Genomic DNA, 20,700 nt, shown 5'->3' on the forward strand with positions numbered 1-20,700 from the left:
TTCACCTCTCTATACCTCAGTGTCCTATTCTGTAAAATGAAGATTGTAATGGTATACACCTCATAAGAATATTGTGAGGTTAAAATGAGTTAGTCTGTGTAACAGCACTTACAACATTTTAACACTATCTAAACATTAGCTATCATTATTTTTATAGCTAGTAGGTTCCTAGAGGCAATGCCAGAAAACTACCCAGTACAGCATGGGGGAATGAGTCTGTAGAGGCAAAGTGAGGAGGAACCCTGGTAGCAGTAGATACTGAGAACTGTTTGTCAGACACTAGATCTGTTGCGTCTCAAAAAGCCAAGAAAACCTAGGAGAAAGACCTCTAGAAAATAAAAACCAGGCTAAGAAGCTGTGATGGTTAATTTTATTGTCAGCTTAACTGGGAAACGGGGTGTCCAGACATTTGGCCAAATATCATTCGGGGTGTGTCTGTGAGGGTGTTTCTGGGTGAGATTAACATTTCAATCGGTAGACTGAGTAAAGCAGATTGCCCTCCTTAAAAGATGGGTGGACATCACCCAATCAGTTGAAGACCTGAATAGAACAAAAGGGCTGAATAAGAGGCAACTCTTCCTGTTTGACTACTTTCATTGGTATATTGGTCTTTTCTGGCCTTCAGACTCAGACTAAAACATGAGCACTTTAGGGTCTCAGGCCTGCCTACCAGCTTTCAGACTGGAATATACACCATTGGTGCTCCTGATTCTCAGGCTTTCAGACTTGGACTGATACAGCACATCAACTCTCCTGGGTACCCAGCTCACTGACTGCAGATCTGGGGCTTCTCAGCCTCCATAGTTGCACGAGCCAGTTCCTTATAATACATATTGGTTCTGTTTCTCTGGAGAACTGGAATATAGAAGCGATACTTACCAAAATTTTGTCTAGCTATTGATCTGAAAAAGCAACCCACAAACAAGTGAACAGAGTAGAATGAAGTGAAATGGACAACTAGGTTCCCGCTGACAAGTCCAATTTTTTTTTTTTTTTTTCAGTACGCGGGCCTCTCACTGTTGTGACCTCTCCCGTTGCGGAGCACAGGCTCCGGACGCGCAGGCTCAGTGGCCATGGCTCACGGGCCCAGCCGCTCCGCGGCACGTGGGATCTTCCCAGACCAGGGCACGAACCCGCGTCCCCTGCATCGGCAGGTGGACTCTCAACCACTGCGCCACCAGGGAAGCCCGACAAGTCCAATTTTGCTGACCTCTGCTCTAAGGTAATTTTTAAACTTTAGGCTCCACTATGTGCCATTCCATTTCTTAAACTTAAATAAGGCAGAGACTGACTGGAAGCTATTTACCAATTCAATTTTATTTCCATTTTAAGGAGTACATTATCCTTGGCCCTAGGGAAAGGCTCCACCAATTCTGTGTCCCTGAAATACAAACCCATGAATAAGGCCAAGTAAATCAAAGACAGTTTATTCACAAAGTGCATTCTTTATATAGTTTCAAATAAAGCCTAATAAACTAAATAGCAATTGGAGTTTCAGAAATGTTAAAATGGACTATACTAAGAAACCAAAACCAACCTTTTAAAATCATTAAATAAAATAAAATGCCATTAGCTATTTTACTTACACATTTGTAGCTTATAGGTCTGTGAATATCCTGTCTTCTGCCAAAGTGGACACTGTTATGCCTAGCCACCATGGATTAAAGCCTAAAGTCTTCACATTCTTTACCTTAATTATGAGTAAAACCTTTCTAATAATTTATTGGCTTTTTAATATATAAAATTCCAATGACTGAATCCCAAAATAAAAATTATTTATCATACATAAACTCAACTGTTTATATTTTAGTTTTTATTAAATTTCAGCCTTTTGGCAAAACTTACAGAAGTAGACACAGTAAAAGTGATTACATTTCTGTCCAATTAAGCTGATAATAATCACTTCGAATTCTGATACAATACCAACCATACCCCCAAATTTCCTAGGCTCCTAACAAATCAATAACAGTCTAAGTCTAGAAGACGTAAAAATCTATTTGTGGGCTTCCCTGGTGGCGCAGTGGTTGGGAGTTCGCCTGCCGATGCAGGGGACACGGGTTCGTGCCCTGGTCCGGGAGGATTCCACGTGCCGCGGAGCGGCTGGGCCCATGAGCCATGGCCGCTAAGCCTGCACGTCCGGAGCCTGTGCTCCACAACGGGAGAGGCCACAGCAGTGAGAGGCCCGCGTAATGCAAAAAAAAAAAAAAAAAAAAAAAAAAAACCTAGTTGTGTTCATTTAAAATCAAAAAGACCATTCCATTTCCTAACAAAGAGATAAGCTACCAAATGATTTTATAGAACCTCATTTTATTTTTCATGATTAGTCTACTCCTTGTTTTGAAAAAATCTTTTATATGTTATACAAGAATTCTTTTCATTTAGGGTTATAGTTTTTGTTTAGCTTACACACTGAAAATTCTCACAAGCACCTAAGAAAAAAATCCACAATTAGTGCAAAAAGAGGAAACAATGTTTAAAGCATTCCTTCCCAGTACAAACATAACTAAGGTTACTAAATGCCAAATTTTACGTAAATATATAATTTCCTACTTTGCTTTCTGAAAGACAGCAAATACAAAAATAGTTTAACGTTAGGTTTAATGAGATTTATAGCACATCTATTATTAGTCTTATTTTAACTGCAAAAATATTTTAGCCACATTTAGAAAAAAATCAACTCACAGAGAATGTAACTGTATTTCTAAAGGCCAGATGCAAGAATACTGATTCTTTTCCTTAGAAGTAGAATACATGCCATAAAGCTTATGGAACAGTCACTCTGTAGGAATGAATACATTTAAAAAATCCTGGTTAATCTGTGGGGAACTCCACATTTGCCATTTAATAAAATTGCATCCATCTGTAAGGCTTTGGTATAGACAATTCACAGCACTTCTATCATTTATCTTTCTTCTTTGCCCCATCCTTCTCTAGTGCCTCTCCCTGTTCATCTTTCTCCCCTTTCATGTTTACACTTGCGCCTCCTCCTTGATTTTCCCCCTTAGAATCATCAACAATTTTATAGTCCTCAAGCAGCGTGTGTCCCGTTTGTTTTGCAGTTTTCTTCACCATTGCTTTGATGCCAACGTTGTCAATATTATAGGCAGTTACACCAACATTGATGGCAGAATCTACTGCATTGTGTGTAGCTTCTCCTGCGGTATGCCCATATCTTTAAAAGAAAGATTAGAGAAAATACAATGAAATTACAAATATAAATTAAGATCTTCTGAATTAGTATTAAATAGGTGACATGATTAGCATGTTATCCAAAAGCAAAATCAAAAGTTAGGTTTCAATTTAATTAATAACTTAAAACACAGTAAAGAATAAAATCACACTGTGCCAAGGCTGTTATTTTCTCCTTTAGCAAAAACACTGTGAAAATAAAGTGAGGCTGAGATTAATGTAATAGACTGTTTATGCTGAAGAATAAAATGTAAATTATAATAAAGGTTGTTAATCAGTCAATATTTCCTTTTTTATCTTCTTCTGGAAATATAAGAGAATTCTAACTGAAACAACTATAGGTCACTATAAATGGTTTTGAGTTCTACCTTAACTAGACTTTGGTTAAGTCTTTCAAACTACTGGAATCTGAGTTTGTTTCTAAGCAGAGATTCTACAACACCCTTCCTCACTCCACTCCACCCCACTGCAGACTCACTGGCCTTCTTTCCGTTCTTTGAATCCACCAAGCACACATGCGCCGCCCTATGAACTTCGTACTGGCTGGTATCTGCCTAGACTACTCTCACCCCAGATATGCATGTGGCTAACTGCTTCACCTTCTTCAAGTCAGCTATTATCCTCTCAGCATTTAACCTATTTTAATTGCCTTATCTCACATGCCCTACCCCACTGCCAATCAATCTCCCCCTTAAACTTCTTTCTTCTATAACTTAGTCTGCTACATACTATAGAATTTTTTTACACCCATTGTTTTTGTTTTGCTTACTGTTCGTCTCACTAGAATATTTTTTGTTTGCCTTACTGTAGATTATAAACCCCATTAGAGAAAGATCTCTTTACTTTGTTCATTAATGTATCTTAAGTACTTAGAACAGTGCCTGACATCTAATATTTGTTGAATGAATTAAATGAGGAAGTCCTGCCCTATCCATCTAAGAGTTTCTTGAGTTCATATGTATAGCAAAGGGCTTGGGAAATTACAAAGCATTACACAAAAGTAGCTATTCCTGACCATAATCAATACCATTGATGGTGTTTAATACCATTTCCATAAGAAAATAATACAACTTGAGGTCTTATACAAGGACACTAAAACTTATCCTATTTCTTGTTTTACTCTTTACCTTTTTTTAAGTACCAGGCTTTTAAAGCTTTTCTTGTCCATACATTTCCCCAAGTAGAGGATTGCTTAAGCAACATACAAGAAGAAAGAGGCAAAATTTTACAATTTTCTCCAGGACACACTGAAGTTTCCTAGATGCACTGAGACCCAATATCTGGACATCTTTTCTAACACTGGATCTGTCCTCTGAATTAACAAGTACTCTATTACTATTAGCCTGGCCTGAAACAGTGGCTTGTGATTCTATTGGCTTATTCATGCTTGTCCTTTTTTTCAACTTCAGTGTAGAAATATGAAATCATCTTATTGTGCTTCTGAATGATATCTCATTCTGTCCTTTGCCTAATGTTAATCAGAGCCAGGGCACAGCAGAGCCTACAATCTGTCAAACCTTATGTTTCTCAGCAGTTGTGTTTATTTTTTAAGTATATCCTCACTTATTACCTCTGCTTCCCAATATGCCCTAAAACCAGGATTCCTGGCAGGTACCTACTCTCTTCTCTTGCTTGGTAAATAACTGTTCAGTTCCTTTCTTTATTCAGATTCAAACTACACAGTTAAAGACTCCTAGAAAGCCTATCTCTAGCAAAAATTTAAAAAAATAAAGCTTATTTTTTATTCTTACTTTTTCAAGTTAACTATAATTAGAGCTTATTAAATTAAATTTTATATACTAAGTAATCTACCAATTTAAGAATAAAAAATGAATATAAAGAATGCTATAAATAAGTCAATGGAATTCAATTTTCAATTTGAATGAGACTTTTCTGAAATTTCTCCAGTGCATTCAGTAATGTATAGCAAAACAGCATACTGGCAGTGATTCCAGATTTCACTAATTATAGCAAAATTTCAATCACAACTTTCTAATAAATCTGCCTAAAAGTCAATTTACATGCAACCTTCAAAACTATTCTTAGAAATATTAACCTTAAATATTTAAAATAGACATAGCTTCTTATTAGTCTATCCATCAAAGGCAGATGGGTTATGAAGGACCTTGTAGGTGAAGCTAAGGAGTTTAAACTTTATCTTGAAATCAATGGGAATGGCATGACCAAATTTATGTTTTAGAAAGATCTAATACAGGTTGCACTGTTAACTGTAAAGGTTTAAGACTGAGGAACAAGTTAGGAAACAAGCTGTGAGCTGGATGAAAAATGATGAAAATCTATTCTAAGGTAGTGCTATGAGGCTGAAGCGAAAGGGATGAATATAAAAAACAACAAGACTCAGGGACTGAATGGCTGTAGTGGTATGTAGTTGGGATGTATGAGCCTGAAGATTAAAAGTTAAGAGGAAACATAGATTTGAGAGTTGCTGAAATACAGGTGGTAATTGTAGCCACAGATATAGACGAAATTCACAAAGAGCAGAAAAGAGAGGACAGAGTAAAACCTTAGACAGAAGCAATATTTAATGAATGGGGGTGGAAGACAACCACGCTAAGAAGTATCTAATAAGACAAAACTGAAAGATGAGAAATGACAATACTGTTAGGAGATTTGTAGACAGCTGACCCACCAATCTCACTAAGCATTAGGTCTTGGAGAAAGATCAGTCAGGAGGAAAGGCTACAGTAAGCATGTGAACAGATTTTATCCACAAAACATTGTGGAAAATATCTAAGATGTAAAGAAGACATGTCTTTCAAATCTACAGGTGACACAAAATGGAAGGCTAATATGACACACATCAAAATCTGAAGCCAAAATTATAGATTTAATGATGGGTCAAAATCAACAAAGTGCAATTAAGAATAAATGTAAACTTTTTATTTAGGTACAAATATCAATTGTCCAAAAATAAGACAAAGGTCCAGATTTTAAATAAAAGGTTCATTTTTTAAAAATCCAAGTTTGGACAGAGGTCCTGAACCAAGATGGTGGAGTAGAAGGACATGCTCTCACTCCCTCTTGTGAGAACACCAGAATCACAACTAGCTGCTGGACAATCAGCGAAAGGAAGACACTGGAACTCACCAAAAAAGATACCCCACATCCAAAGACAAAGGAGAAGCCACAGTGAGACCGTAGGAGAAGCGCAATCACAGTAAAATCAAATCCCATAACTGCTGGGTGGGTGACTCACAGACTGGAGAACAATTATACCACAGAAGTCCACCCACTGGACTGAAGGTTCTGAGCCTCACATCAGGCTTCCCAACCTGAAAGTCCAGCAAAGGGAGGAGGAATTCCTAGAGAATCAGACTTCGAAGGCTAGTGGGATTTGATTGCCAGACTTTGACTGGACTGGGGGAAACAGAGACTCCACTCTTGGAGGGCACACACAAAGTAGTGTGCATATTGGGACACAGGGGAAGGAGCAGTGACCCCAGGGGAGACTGAACCAGACCTACCTGCTAGTGTTGGAAGGTCTCCTGCAGAGGTGGGGGCTGGCTCTGTTTCACCATGGGGACAAGGATACTGGCAGCAGAAGTTCTGGGAAGTACTCCTTGGCATGAGCCCTCCCAGAGTCTGCCATTAGCCCCACCAAAGAGCCCAGATAGTTTTCAGTGCTGGGTTGCCTCAGGCCAAACAACCAACAGGGAGGGAACCCAGCCCCACCCATCGGATAAAAATTTTACTGAGCTCTGCCCACCAGAGAAACTGTCAGCTCTACCCACCACCAGTCCCTCCCATCAGGAAACTTGCACAAGCCTCTAAGACAGCCTCATCCACCAGAGGGCAGACAGCAGAAGCAAGAAGAACTACAATCCTGCAGCCTGTGGAACAAAAACCACATTCACAGAAAGATACACAGGATGAAACGGCAGAGGGCTATGTGCCAGATGAAGGAACAAGATAAAACCCCAGGAAATCAACTAAATGAAGTGGAGATAGGCAACCTTCCAGAAAAAGAATTCAGAATAATGATAGTGAAGATGATCCAGGACCTCGGGAAAAAAATGGAGGCAAAGATTGAGAAGATGTAAGAAATGTTTAACAAAGACCTAGAAGAATTAGAGAACAAACAAACAGAGATGAACAGTACAATAACTGAAACGAAAACTAGACTAGAAGGAATCAATAGCAGAATAACTGAGGCAGAAGAACGGATAAGTGACCTGGAAGACAGAATGGTGGAATTCACTGATGTGAAACAGAATAAAGAAAAAAGAATGAAAAGAAATGAAGACAGCCTAAGAGACCTCTGGGACAACATTAAACACAACAACATTCGCATTATAGGGGTCCCAGAAGGAGAAGAGAGAAAGCACCTGAGAAAATATTTGAAAAGATTATAGTCAAAAACTTCCCTACCATGGGAAAGGAAATAGCCACCCAAGTCCAGGAAGCACAGAGAGTCCCATACAGGATAAACCTAAGGAGAAACATGCCGAGACACACAGTAATCAAATTGGCAAAAATTAAAAAAAAAAAATTACTGAAAGCAGCAAGAGAAAAATGACAAATAATATACAAGGGAACTCCCATGAGGTTAACAGCTGATTTCTCAGCAGAAACTCTACAAGCCAGAAGGGAGTGGCATGATATACTTAAACTGATGAAAGGGAAGAACTTACAATCAAGATTACTCTACCCGGCAAGGATCTCATTCAGATTTGATGGAGAAATCAAAAGCTTTACAGAAAAGAAAAGCTAAGAGAATTCAGCACCACCAAACCAGCTCTACTACAAATGCTAAAGGAACTTCTCTAAGTGGGAAACACAAGAGAAGAAAAGGACCTACACAAACAAACCCTGAACAATTAAGAAAATGGTCATAGGAACATACATATCGATAATTACCTTAAACATGAATGGATTAAATGCTCCAACCAAAAGACACAGGCTTGCTGAATGGATACAAAAACAAGACCCATATATATGCTGTCTACAAGAGACCCACTTCAGACACAGGGACACTTACAGACTGAAAGTGAGGGGATGGAAAAGATACTCCATGCAAATGGAAATCAAAAGAAAGCTGGAGCAGTAATACTCATATCATATGAAATAGACTTTAAAATAAAGAATGTTACAAAAGATAAGGAGGGACACTACATAATGATCAAGGGATCAATCCAAGAAGAAGATATAACAATTATAAATATATATGCACCCGACATAGAGCACCTCAATACATAAGGCAACTGTTAACAGCTATAAAAGAGGAAATCAACAGTGACACAATAATAGTGGGGGACTTTAACACCTCACTTACACCAATGGACAGATAATCCAAAATGAAAATAAATAAGGAAACAGAAGCTTTAAATGACACAACAGACCAGACAGATTTAATTGGTATTTATAGGACATTCCATCCAAAAACAGCAGATTACACTTTCTTCTCAAGTGTGCACGGTGAATATTCTCCAGGATAGATCACATCTCGGGTCACAACTCAAGCCTCAGTAAATTTAAGAAAATTGAAATTATATCAAGCATCTTTTCTGACCACAACGCTATGAGATTAGAAATGAATTACAGGGAAAAAAACATAAAAACACAAACACATGGAGGCTAAACAATACGTTACTAAATAACCATGAGATCATTTAATAAATCAAAGAGGAAGTCAAAAAATACCTAGAGACAAATGACAATGAAAACACGATGATCCAAAACCTACAGGATGCAGCAAAAGCAGTTCTAAGAGAGAAGTTTATAGCTATACAAGCCTACCTCAAGAAACAAGAAAAATTTCAAATAAACAACCTAAAGGAACTAGAGAAAGAATAACAAACAAAACCCAATGATAGCAGAAGGAAAGAAATCATAAAGATCAGAGCAGAAATAAATGAAATAGAAACAAAGAAAACAATAGCAAAGATCAAATAAACTAAAAGCTGGTTCTTTGAGAAGATAAACAAAACTGACAAACCATTAGCCAGACTCATCAAGAAAAAGAGAGGACTCAAATCAATAAAATTAGAAATGAAAAAGGAGAAGATACAACAGACACCACAGAAATACAAAGCATCCTAAGAGACTACCACAAGCAACTCTATGCCAATAAAATGGACAACCTGGAAGAAATGGACAAATTCTTAGAAAGGTATAACCTTCTAAAACTGAACCAGGAAGAAATAGAAAATATGAACAGACCAATCACAAGTAATGAAATGGAAATTGTGATTAAAAATCTTCCAACAAACAAAAGTCCAGGACCAGATGGCTTCACAGGTGAATTCTATCAAACATTTAGAGAAGAGCTAACACCTATCCTTCTCAAACTCTTCCAAAAAATTGCAGAGGAAGGAACACTCCCAAACTCATTCTATATGAGGCCACCATCACCCTGATACCAAAACCAGACAAAGATACTACAAAAAAAGAAAATTACAGACCAATCTCACTGATGAATATAGATGCAAAAATCCTCAACAAAATACTAGCAAACAGAATCCAACAACACATTAAAAGCATCATACACCATGATAAAGTGGGATGTATCCCAGGGATGCAAGGATTCTTCAATATATGCAAATTAATCAATGTGATACACCATATTAACAAATTGAAGAATAAAAACCATATTATCTTCTCAATAGATGCAGAAAAAACTTCTGACAAAATTCAACACCCATTTATGATAAAAACTCTGCAGAAAGTGGGCATAGAGGGAACCTACCTCACCATAACAAACGCCATATACGACAAACCCACAGCAAACATCATTCTCAATGGTAAAAAACTGAAAGCATTTCTTTTAAAATCAAGAACAAGACAAGGATGCCTACTCTCACCACTATTATTCAACATAGTTTTGGAAGTCCTAGCCACAGCAATCAGAGAAGAAAAAGAAATAAAAGGAATACAGATTGGAAAAGAAGAAGTAAAACTGTCACTGTTTGCAGATGACATGATACTATACATAGAGAATCCTAAAGATGCCACCAGAAAACTACTAGAGCTAATCAATGAATCTGGTAAAGTTGCAGGATACAAAATTAATGCACAGAAATCTCTTGCATTCCTATACACTAATGATGAAAAATCTGAAAGAGAAATTAAGGAAACACTCCCATTTACCACCACAACAAAAAGAATAAAATACCTAGGAATAAACCTACCTAAGGAGACAAAAGACCTGTATGCAGAAAACTGTAAGACACTGATGAATGAAATTAAAGATGATAAAAACAGAAGGAGAGACATACCATGCTCTTGGACTGGAAGAATCAATATTGTGAAAATGACTGTACTACCCAAAGCAATCTACAGATTCAATGCAATCCCTATCAAACTACCACTGGCATTTTTCACAAAACTAGAACAAAAAATCTTTAAATTTGCATGGAGACACAAAAGACCCCAAATAGACAAAGCAGTTTTGAGCGAAAAAAACAGAGCTGGAGGAATCAGACTACCTGACTTCAGACTATACTACAAAGCTACAGTAATCAAGACAATATGGTACTGGCACAAAAACAGAAATACAGATCAATGGAATAGGATAGAAAGCCCAGAGATAAACCCACACATATATGGTCAACTAATCTATAACAAAGGAGGCAAGGATATACAATGAAGAAAAGACAGTCTCTTCACTAACTGGTGCTGGGAAAACTGGATAGCTACATGTAAAAGAATGGAATTAGAACACTCCCTAACACCATACACAAAAATAAACTCAAAATGGATTAAAAGACTAAATATAAGACCAGACACTATAAAACTCTTAGAGGAAAACATAAGAAGAACACTCTTTGACATAAATCACAGCAAGATCTTTTTTGATCCACCTCCTAGAGTAATGGAATAAAAACAAAAATAAACAAATGGGACCTAATGAAACTTCAAAGCCTTTTCACAGCAAAGGAAACCATAAACAACACGAAAAGACAACCCTCAGAATGGGAGAAAATATTTGCAAACGAATCAACGGACAAAGGATTAACCTCCAAAATATATGAACAGCTCACGCAGCTCAACAGTAAAAAGAAACAAACAACCCAATCCAAAAATGGGCAGAAGACCTAAATAGACATTTCTGCAAAGAAGACATACAGATGGCCAAGAAGCACATGAAAAGCTGCTCAACATCACTAATTATTAGAGAAATGCAAATCAAAACTACAATGAGGTATCACCTCACACAGTTAGAATGGGCATCATCAGAAAATCTACAAACAACAAATGCTGGAGAGGGTGTGGAGAAAAGGGAACCCTCTTGCACTGTTGGTGGGAATGTTAATTGATACAGCCACTATGGAGAACAGTATGGAGGTTCCTTAAAAAACTAAAAATAGAATTACCATATGACCCAGAAATCCCACTACTGGGAATATACCCAGAGAAAACCATAATTCAAAAGGGCACATGCACCCCAATGTTCACTGCAGCACTATTTACAATAGCCAGGTCATGGAAGCAACCTAAATGCCCACAGACAGATGAATGGATAAAGAAGATGTGGTACATATATACAATGGAATATTACTCAGCCACAAAAAGGAAGGAAATTGGGTCATTCTTTGAGACATGGATGGATCTAGAGACTGTCATACAGAGTGAAGTAAGTCAGAAAGAGAAAAACAAATATCGTATATGAACGCATATATGTGGAACCTAGAAAAATGGTACAGATGAACCGATTTGCAGGACAGAAACTGAGACACAGATGTAGAGAACAAACATATGGATACCAAGGGGGGCAAGCCGCAGGGGGGTGGTGGTGGTGGTGTGATGAATTAGGCGATTGGGATGACATGTATATACTAATATGTATAAAATGGATAACTAATAAGAACCTGCTGTATAAAAATAAATAAAAGTAACAAAAAACCAAAACCCAAGTTTGATATGGGCCAATAAAGTAACAGCTACTATAAAGATATACTCTTTTGTCTTCTGTGCCACGTTTATCACATTCTAAATATGACCAAAACAAGAGAGGCAACCCTACTGTATTTAATCTGGTCACAAGACCTTTGGAATATTAGATTCAATTCTGGGTTCCATATTTTGAGAACAACACTGATGAAGGAAGGATCTGGAATTCAAACTATATATGGAATTGTTAAACTGGGAGTATTTAGTAGAGAAGAAAAAATAAGCGAAGATATAATGATTGTGTTCAAATATTTGTATAGTTACCATATTGAAAAGATTAGACTGATCCTATATAACTCCTGAGTAGATGTTATACAGAATTCATTTTGGGTAACGTGACATCTGCCAAAGGAGATACCCTCAAATGGATTTGAATTTGCCCCTTCACCCAGTGCAAATTTAAGGGGAATTTTAATTAAAGTTCATTAAATAAACCAATAAAATATTATACCTTATAAGAGTAAATTCTTATAGGAAAATATTTTTACTAAGCTTATTCTTCACAAATGTGTTCTAAGATAAAATATTACTGAGGGGAAAAGAAAAATGCACCTAACTTACTGACGTTATATTATTTTCCTCTAAACAATTTAAAGTGGAAAAAAAGGAGCTTAAAGGTGAACTTTAGAAGCTATGTAGAAGAGTGATGAATTATTTAATAGATACTATACTGCAATTAAATATAGCAGGTTTAAAGTTACTTAATTGCTTTTCATTGTTCCTGTAGGTCTTCATGTTCCTAAATCTAAAACAGGACAAAAGTATTAATGTAACCAAAAAAATAAAGTCTTAATAAATATTTCTTATACATTTACCTTAAAAATTTAGGAGAGTAATTAATTATATAGATCTTTAGGTAAATCATTCATAATCAATGAACACAGTCTTGAATCATAATCAAAACCATAAAAGGCATGGAGAGTATACTTCTCTAATACAAACTGCCTTTAAATAGCCTAGATTAAAACAATAATCCTCTGTATTGGCTTATACTACCAGAAATCAGATAAAGAAGTTTATATAATATTGGGTTGGCCAAAAAGTTCGTTTGAGTTTTTCCATAAAATGTTACATGACTACTTGGGGGAATAATTTCTCACAGACAATAAGAATACACATTTTCCAAAAATAATGTTTTCTTTACTATATACCATCAGTTGGATGAGAGCAGAAAAACACAAATGCTCACTCTATCAAATAATTTTCAGTGTAAATAAATGTAAATTCATAAATGTAAATAAATATAAATTTATGTAAATTATTGAGAACTAAATTAAATGAAAGAACAACTAGCTTTTCCAATTCTTGAGTGATAAATATCACTGAGTTATTACTGGTTTAATACATGCAGTTTCTTCCCCTAAAAAGCAATTTCTACTTCTGAGCCAGATTATTCATAAGTGAGAAAACAGTATTACTTGGACAAAACCTGTTATTCCCCACTGTCCCTCCCATCTTTCCAAGTTTTCTGATTAAGTTACTGCTAAGACTAAAGTACCCTTATAACTGGAAATACAAACCTACTTAACTAAATTCTCACCTGCTTTTTTTCACTCCATGAATCTTTGGAGGAAAGGATAAAACTAGCAATGTACACCATAACAGAAATCAATTAGCTCAGAACCACTGTTAAAATACCCTATTTATCATATTAAGTTCCCCTCACTAAGGACAAGAAATACAAAATCTACACCAAAACCTGTACTTCCTCGTTATGTGAATCTCAAACCTTTTAACAGGGCTCCACTTAACTGTACTTAGGTAAGCATTTTTTCTTTTCATTCAAGTAGGAAATGGACAAACCCAATAAAGCACTTCCTACTTAATCATATGACTGCCTATTTATCTGTGCTAACATATGATAATCTGCAAATAACCCACTTTTGGTCTAAAAGACACTTCTGACTTTCTCCTACTCTTGCAACAAAAGAAGAAACTATTTTCCTAATTAGGACTCATCCATCAATGTAACCTGAAAGGCATAACAAAAAGAGTGTTAGAGGTCAATGCCACAAGTAGCAGGAAGTGAGCTGGGAGACTTGAGTTTTACATCTCCACCAAAATTTCAGATCTACTCTGCATTTTCTTTTCCAAATCCTTTGGTAAAATCGGCACTCCAAGATGATATGGCTGTGTTGCTTTGATTCTAAGGTATGCATGCCCCAGACTGAGCAGATAAGATCAACTCAGGCTGGAAATTAAGTTAGTATTTCCTAAACCAAAGGTAATTTATTGTGGTGGGAGGGAGTCTAAACACATGCTAGGTAGTGTGAGAAAATAACTCTAGATACTAAACTTGCACAGATATCCCATTAAGGGCAGTGTTGGCCCAGCACTGTTCTCTGACACTGCATGACAGAGGGACCTGGCTTACATCCCAGCTCTACCACTTACTAGGGGTACAATTCTTAACAAGTATTTAAGGCTCTATGCTTTTGGTTTCTTCATCTGTAAAATGGAGATAATAGTGTTAAAGATTAAATAATACACATGGAAAGCACTGAACAGAATGTCTTATATATAAGTATGAACTCAAATGCTGTGAGTAAATAATTAATACAAATAACCAAGAGTTCAGAACACCATTATTTTTTTTCTTCTAAATAAAATTAAATATTAAGATCTAAACTAATTCATAGCTAAGAAAGCAACTCAGGTCCTTCATATTAAATTTAAGTTTAGCCCTCTAGTACTTATAAAGACAGAAGAGCTAAAATCAGAAAATCCTGTTCTCAAGTCTTATCTTTAATACCACTTATCAGATAAGCTTGAATAAATCATTCATTTCTATGTTTGTCTATTTCTTAATGGTATATCTTCTCATACCATCTGTCTATTCCAATACAGATGCACAGTGGTAGATTCATAAGGTGTGAAAATTTAACATTCTTTGTATATAGAAGGGGCTAGTATTAACAAAGTACAATAGTTTAATTATAATTCAAGTTTTCCCCGTCTAAACTATAGGCAAACATCACCCATCAAGAACATGCAGTTAATAAGGCATACAGAAATTCCAGGCATTAAAAAAAAAACTTAAACCTATTCTTTCCATTAATGATGAACCAGTATTTATAACAGTAATATAAGGCAAAGTCACAGTAATACTATTAATTTGCTAAAACTTTATTCTTCTCCCTACTTAAAAATAGCAAGTGAAAAAAACTGTTTTATCAGATACTTAATAAAAATAACTACACAATCATTTTAACTGTCCTAGAGTTTTACAAATGCTACAAGAGATTTCATCATTAAAATGATAAAATTCAACTTACTTGTATCTGACAGTTTGTACAGTTTCTACTGAAACATTATTAACAATGCATTTAGCTGCACATTCCAATCCTTGCCAGACAGTTGAAAATCCTGCAAATACATTTAAAAGTAAGTAAAACCAGCCCTCAGCAAAAAGATCTTCCTCAAGTTTTAGACCTTTATGTTACCTTGAACACTGCTTGCTGCTACAACCATAGCACCGTCCAGGGGAGACTTCCCATTTTTGTCTTTTTTAAGAGATTCTGGAACAAGTTTGCTTCCATGCTTCTTGACATGTGGAGCTAATTCCTTTCCAACACAATTTGCTACAGTACAAACTCCGTCAACTAATATAACCATAAAAAAACAAAAACAAAAAAACTTAGCAAAAAGTGTATTTTTCCCTTAATTTTACCACTCTCACTTAGCAAAATTCTTCCATGAGCATCTAAAGTTGTTTTACTGTATAATGTTACCATTCCTATTTAAAAAAGAATGAAAACAGGGCTGGTTACTTTTTAAACAAAGGCTATTGCTTAGTTTAAGGATGTGTTTGTAGAGATTATTGACTCTTAAATATAATGTTCTTTTTGGCAATTTGCTTAGAAGAGAACCATCCACCTTTTCTATCTGCAATGCAAGACTGGTAGGTCCAACTATCATGTTTTCCAGCTAAGCATATTCATACTTTTTCTCCCTATCAGCAAATACTCACTGAAATAGTAATAAAGTATTTAAGTCTATGTAAAAGTAAACAAACCAAAAATCTGACTCCAAAGAATATCAAATACCAAAAAGATAGTCTTACTAGATTTTATGACAATCCTCTAAGGAGCTATCTGACCATCTTAAAATACCAAACTTTAGAGCTGTGATCCTCAAAGGAGAGGGGTTTAGAGGCATATTACTAGGGAAGGCTGACACCAGAATCACTAAGTCAGCTTTATTCAAGACAATACATCCCTCACTCTTGACTCTCAACTGCTTATGCAGTGAGTTGTCCTTAAAAGAATGTGTCATATTCAAGGATAGCAAATACATTCCTTTTCAAATGCACAGACACTCCTCTCTCCAACACAACAAAACAACCCCTAACCAGTGTTTCTCAGACTTTAATATGCAAATAAGAATCACCTAAAGATCTTATAAAAATGGAGATATTGAATCAGTAGGTGTGTCAAGTGCCTGAAATATTTCTAAGGCTCTCAGGTTGATGTTGCTGGATTACTGATTCTACCATTAGTAGAAAGGCAAAACTGCTTTGTCCTAATTCTTTACTCTTAAATTTAAAACATTTAAATGAGATTTAGATTAACCTGGACTAAGAGATTATTTTTATTTAACTGAAAAAAAGTAAAGGAATCTAAAGTTACTGTACCCAGGAACTGACTGACTTTCGCTGCTCCTCCGGTAGCCTGCTTTGCTATATGAAGTCCCTTGGTCACAGCTGGACTAACTTCTACTGGTTTTTCTTCTGGTTGAATCCGTTCTCGCAGTTTAGAAGCGCCTTTCTGGATGGCTTTGCCAGTAAACTCAGCACCTTTAACCAAACCCCAACTCACCCAGGAAGCACCTTTTTAAAGGAAAATTTTGAATTGCACAAAATTAGGACTGATTATACCTTTAAGCCCTTTAACAAATAACTGATCAACAGGAAAAAAAAACCAAGGAGTTCAATATTCAAATCCCAAACATGCCATAAATTTTCAAGCCAACTTTGTACTTGTAGTGTTCTGCCTGTAATATATACCTTTTCTAAGTAAATTTGTCTTTCAATACTTAGGTCATATATCACTCAACAACAGTTCTGTATTACTCTATGCTGTCACTACAACTTGTAGGCATCTCTATATATTACTTACCACAGTATACTACTGTTAGGGACTAATTTTGGGTTTTGGTGCCATTACGATGGTATTTGGCTAGAAGACCCAGTATCCTTGTTCTTTTTGCCTTAGTCCAGGCACCACTTTTCCCCCACAAAGCCTTGAAGCTGACAGATACACCAACAACCTATATCTCAAATACCAAGGCAGAACTTTTGCTTGTTTCCTTGGGGCTAAAGACATAAGGCAGGGGGTTCTGCTCCTTCCTCAATCCCAAATCCCTTGATCTCAGCACCTTTTAATTTGCACTTTAAACCTGAACGACAAAGACATGAGAACTCCCAAAAAGTTCAGGAGAAGAAAAACTCTAAAAGAAAAGAAGATTGAGCTATTTCTAGCTATTTCTCATGAGACTAGGCCCTAGCCTTTTGCTTTGCTCATGCTTCTTGCAGCAAGAATGAAAGAAGCAGAGATTGTCAGAGAGAAAGCAGGGTGACAGAGACTTCTATAGTGAAAGGAAAAGGCCTTGAGCCAGACAGCATGTGGGAAAAGGAGAAGTGGGAAGGAGATGGGAGAACCAAGAAAACCAACACAAGGAGAACAGTTTTCCCTAAGAGGGGGAGGAAAGTGTTACCCTCCCCTGGGGAGAGTTACAATTTTAAATATCTCCTCCTTTTTGGCTATACCCTGAAACAATGAGCTTTTAAAAATACTTAAGTATGTTTTCCAAGATCTGTGCCATGGTTTTTATATAATTACTTCAGCCCATTAGTAAGCAGGCATCCAATGATGTGAAAACCATACCCATTTATTTAAAAATGCGAATGAAAAGTACCAAGTAGTAATTGATTGGAAAAATTGATGTGTTTCTCTTCCTGTTTCAGACAACATGTCCACTTCCGGCTCCAACCCTATCCCCACTGTCCTACCCTTGGCGGAGGATCAGGGCTCAAACCCAGGCAAACAGGTTCCAGCCAGGAGTTCACATAACAATAAAGGGACTGAAGATGTCTAGTCAAGAAAAAAATTATGTGTTTTTAGAGTTAACTGATAGATTGAAAAGTGTTAGGTGAAAAACAGCTGAACTTGAAGTTAAGGAAAACTAATCATAAAATAAATGACAATGAACAAAGGAGAGCTCAAGTAGACTATAATCTTACAAAGAAACTATATCAAACAAGGGGGATGGAGTCCATCGATGACTTTCAGAAAAATAAGTGGAAGTGAGATAAATGAAAAGTCACAGGACTAATAAAGAGAAAAACTAGATGTTAATTAAAAACAAGACATCACCACGGAAGAGATAATTAAAACTGTAGAGGCTGGGACTTCCCTGGTGGCGCAGTGGTTGAGAGTCTGCCTGCCGATGCAGGGGACATGGGTTCGTGCCCCGGTCCGGGAGGATCCCACGGGCCGCGGAGCAGCTGGGCCCGTGAGCCATGGCCGCTGGGCCTGCGCGTCTGGAGCCTGTGCTCTGCAGCGGCAGAGGCCACAACAGTGAGAGGCCCGCGTACCGCAAAAAAAAAAAAAAAAAAAAAAAAAAAAAACAAACTGTAGAGGCTGCAATAGAAGATACAGAAATACAGTATTTCATTGGTAGCTATTAAGATCTTTTAAACGGCATGTGTAATGCCAGATATAGATTTATTCTATCCATGTCTGCGTCCTACATATCCAGTTAATGCTGAGATATAGCAGGCAGTGAATGAATGCTGAATAAATACGAGGTTGGCAGATGACATACAATGACCTAATTCAAACCTAACCCAGTGGGGCCACTATTCAGTCCACTGCCACCAATCTTCTACGTCCTCCCAAATTAGCTCATTAGACTCCACTCCATCTAAAATGTGTGGCAGCTGCCTTCTTAAAGTGTAAGTCTAAGCTTCTCAAACCAATTTTCTACATGTGTAAATTTTAAGCAGTTTTTTTTTTTCACCTCTTACATTCATAAAGTATAAGACTATAGCTTTTACTGATCTTTACTCATCATTGGGCTAAGGTGAATGAGCTCAGTTTAGATCCCTGGTTACTCATCTTTGTACAGAACCTACATGAGTCAGGTAGAAATAGTTTCTTGACAGACCAGATAACTTTTTCTGCAGTACATCTTGGATATTTCTTACACCTTTCTCTGTAGCTTGTACCTTAAGTATGCAGTGAGCTAGCTGTTTTTCATGCTACCTATTAAAAAGCATATAAGGAGACAGGTATTCTGATTGGCAGTTAAATAGTTTTAATGTTACTCTTAGGGCTATTGCTAGAACTCTAGCCCTGAGGATACAGGATGAAAAGGAAGAGAGTTACAAGCCTGAAGACACTAAGGTCCCAGTAGTAAAGAAGGTCTCTCAGTGTTACCAGAAGGTAGTTTGGGCTCGTTTTCAAATGATGCACTGCCAACAGTTCTTTTGAAATCTCTGGAGAGATCTCTCCTCAGCGTTAGCTGGCTCTCCGGATGACCTACTGCTTCGAATAGAACCAGTGTGTGGAATCTGTATGGTATCTAGGAGTCCTAAGATTTTGTGGCCCGTGGTATTTTCCAAAGATGGTCAAAAACAGTATCTCCTATTCCACATATTCTTTCAACATGACCTTGACATTCTTCCCATTGAAAAGTGGGGTCTACATCACATTCCCTTGAATCTGGGCAGGCTTGTTACTTGCTTATAACTAATGATGCTGGAAATTTCCAAGAGTATGTCAGAAATGGTAATGCAGCTTCTGCCTGTTTGGTGGACCATTCACACTTGAACCCTGAGCTACTATGCAGATGCCAGATGAGCTTAAGGCTGCTATGCTGTGAGGAAGTCAAGAGGCATGGAGAGGTCATGTGTAGGCAGTCCTAGATCTTGAGCTCTCCTAACCCAGATGCCAACTTCAGTGTGACTGAAGGAGCCTTCAGGTGATTCCAGCTCCCAGCTACTGAGTCACTAGTCGGCCTTTGAGTCTTCCTAGCTGAGGCCCTGACATCATGAAGCAGATGCAAGCCATCCCTGATAGGACCTTTTGGAATACCTGGCCCACAGAATTCCTAAGCGTAAATAAATTGTTGTTTCACATCATTAAGTTTGGGATGGTTTGTTACACATGGATACTATACAGTCTTATAGCAGTATAAACTCAAAAACTTAATCACCTTTGAATTTAGTTACCTACATGTGTGTGGATAAGGGCTAATTTTCTGAACACTGACCTAATAAACAACTTAGCAGCCTGTAAAGTTAGGGTGCAAGGTAGTAAGAGTGAAGGTTTTTCTTTACAACTTTTTTTTTTTGATGTGCACCATTTTTAAAGTCTTTATTGAATTTGTTACAATATTGCTTCTGTTTTACATTTTGCTTTTTTTTGGCCGGGAGGCATGTGGGATCTTAGCTCTCCAACCAGGGATTGAACCTGCACCCCCTGCATTGGAAGGCAAAGTCTTAACCACTGGACCACCAGGGAAGTCCCTTTACAACTTCTATAAAAATCTCTTTCAAGGACAAATTTTAACTGTTACACATATATTTGAAAATTTGGC

General features: G+C 37.0%; 1 protein-coding gene across 2 annotated transcripts in view; it reads right to left on the reverse strand.

Moving 5' to 3' along the window:
• Positions 1 to 2,581: 2,581 nt before the first annotated feature.
• The window catches only part of SPART (spartin), a 39,307-nt gene continuing 21,188 nt past the window's right edge, over positions 2,582 to 20,700 (reverse strand). For both annotated transcript variants that reach the window (XM_082602106.1, XM_082602105.1), the window contains exons 6-9: positions 16,733 to 16,927; positions 15,543 to 15,701; positions 15,375 to 15,465; positions 2,582 to 3,172 (exon numbers count right to left, since the gene is read on the reverse strand). In XM_082602106.1, coding sequence (XP_082458232.1) covers positions 2,899 to 3,172; positions 15,375 to 15,465; positions 15,543 to 15,701; positions 16,733 to 16,927 — 719 coding nt within the window. In that variant the 3' untranslated portion in view covers positions 2,582 to 2,898. The remainder of the gene's footprint in view (positions 3,173 to 15,374; positions 15,466 to 15,542; positions 15,702 to 16,732; positions 16,928 to 20,700) is intronic.

Source organism: Mesoplodon mirus, assembly GCF_964341445.2.
Source record: "Mesoplodon mirus genome assembly, chromosome: 17".
NCBI classification, from domain to species: Eukaryota; Metazoa; Chordata; class Mammalia; order Artiodactyla; family Ziphiidae; genus Mesoplodon; species Mesoplodon mirus.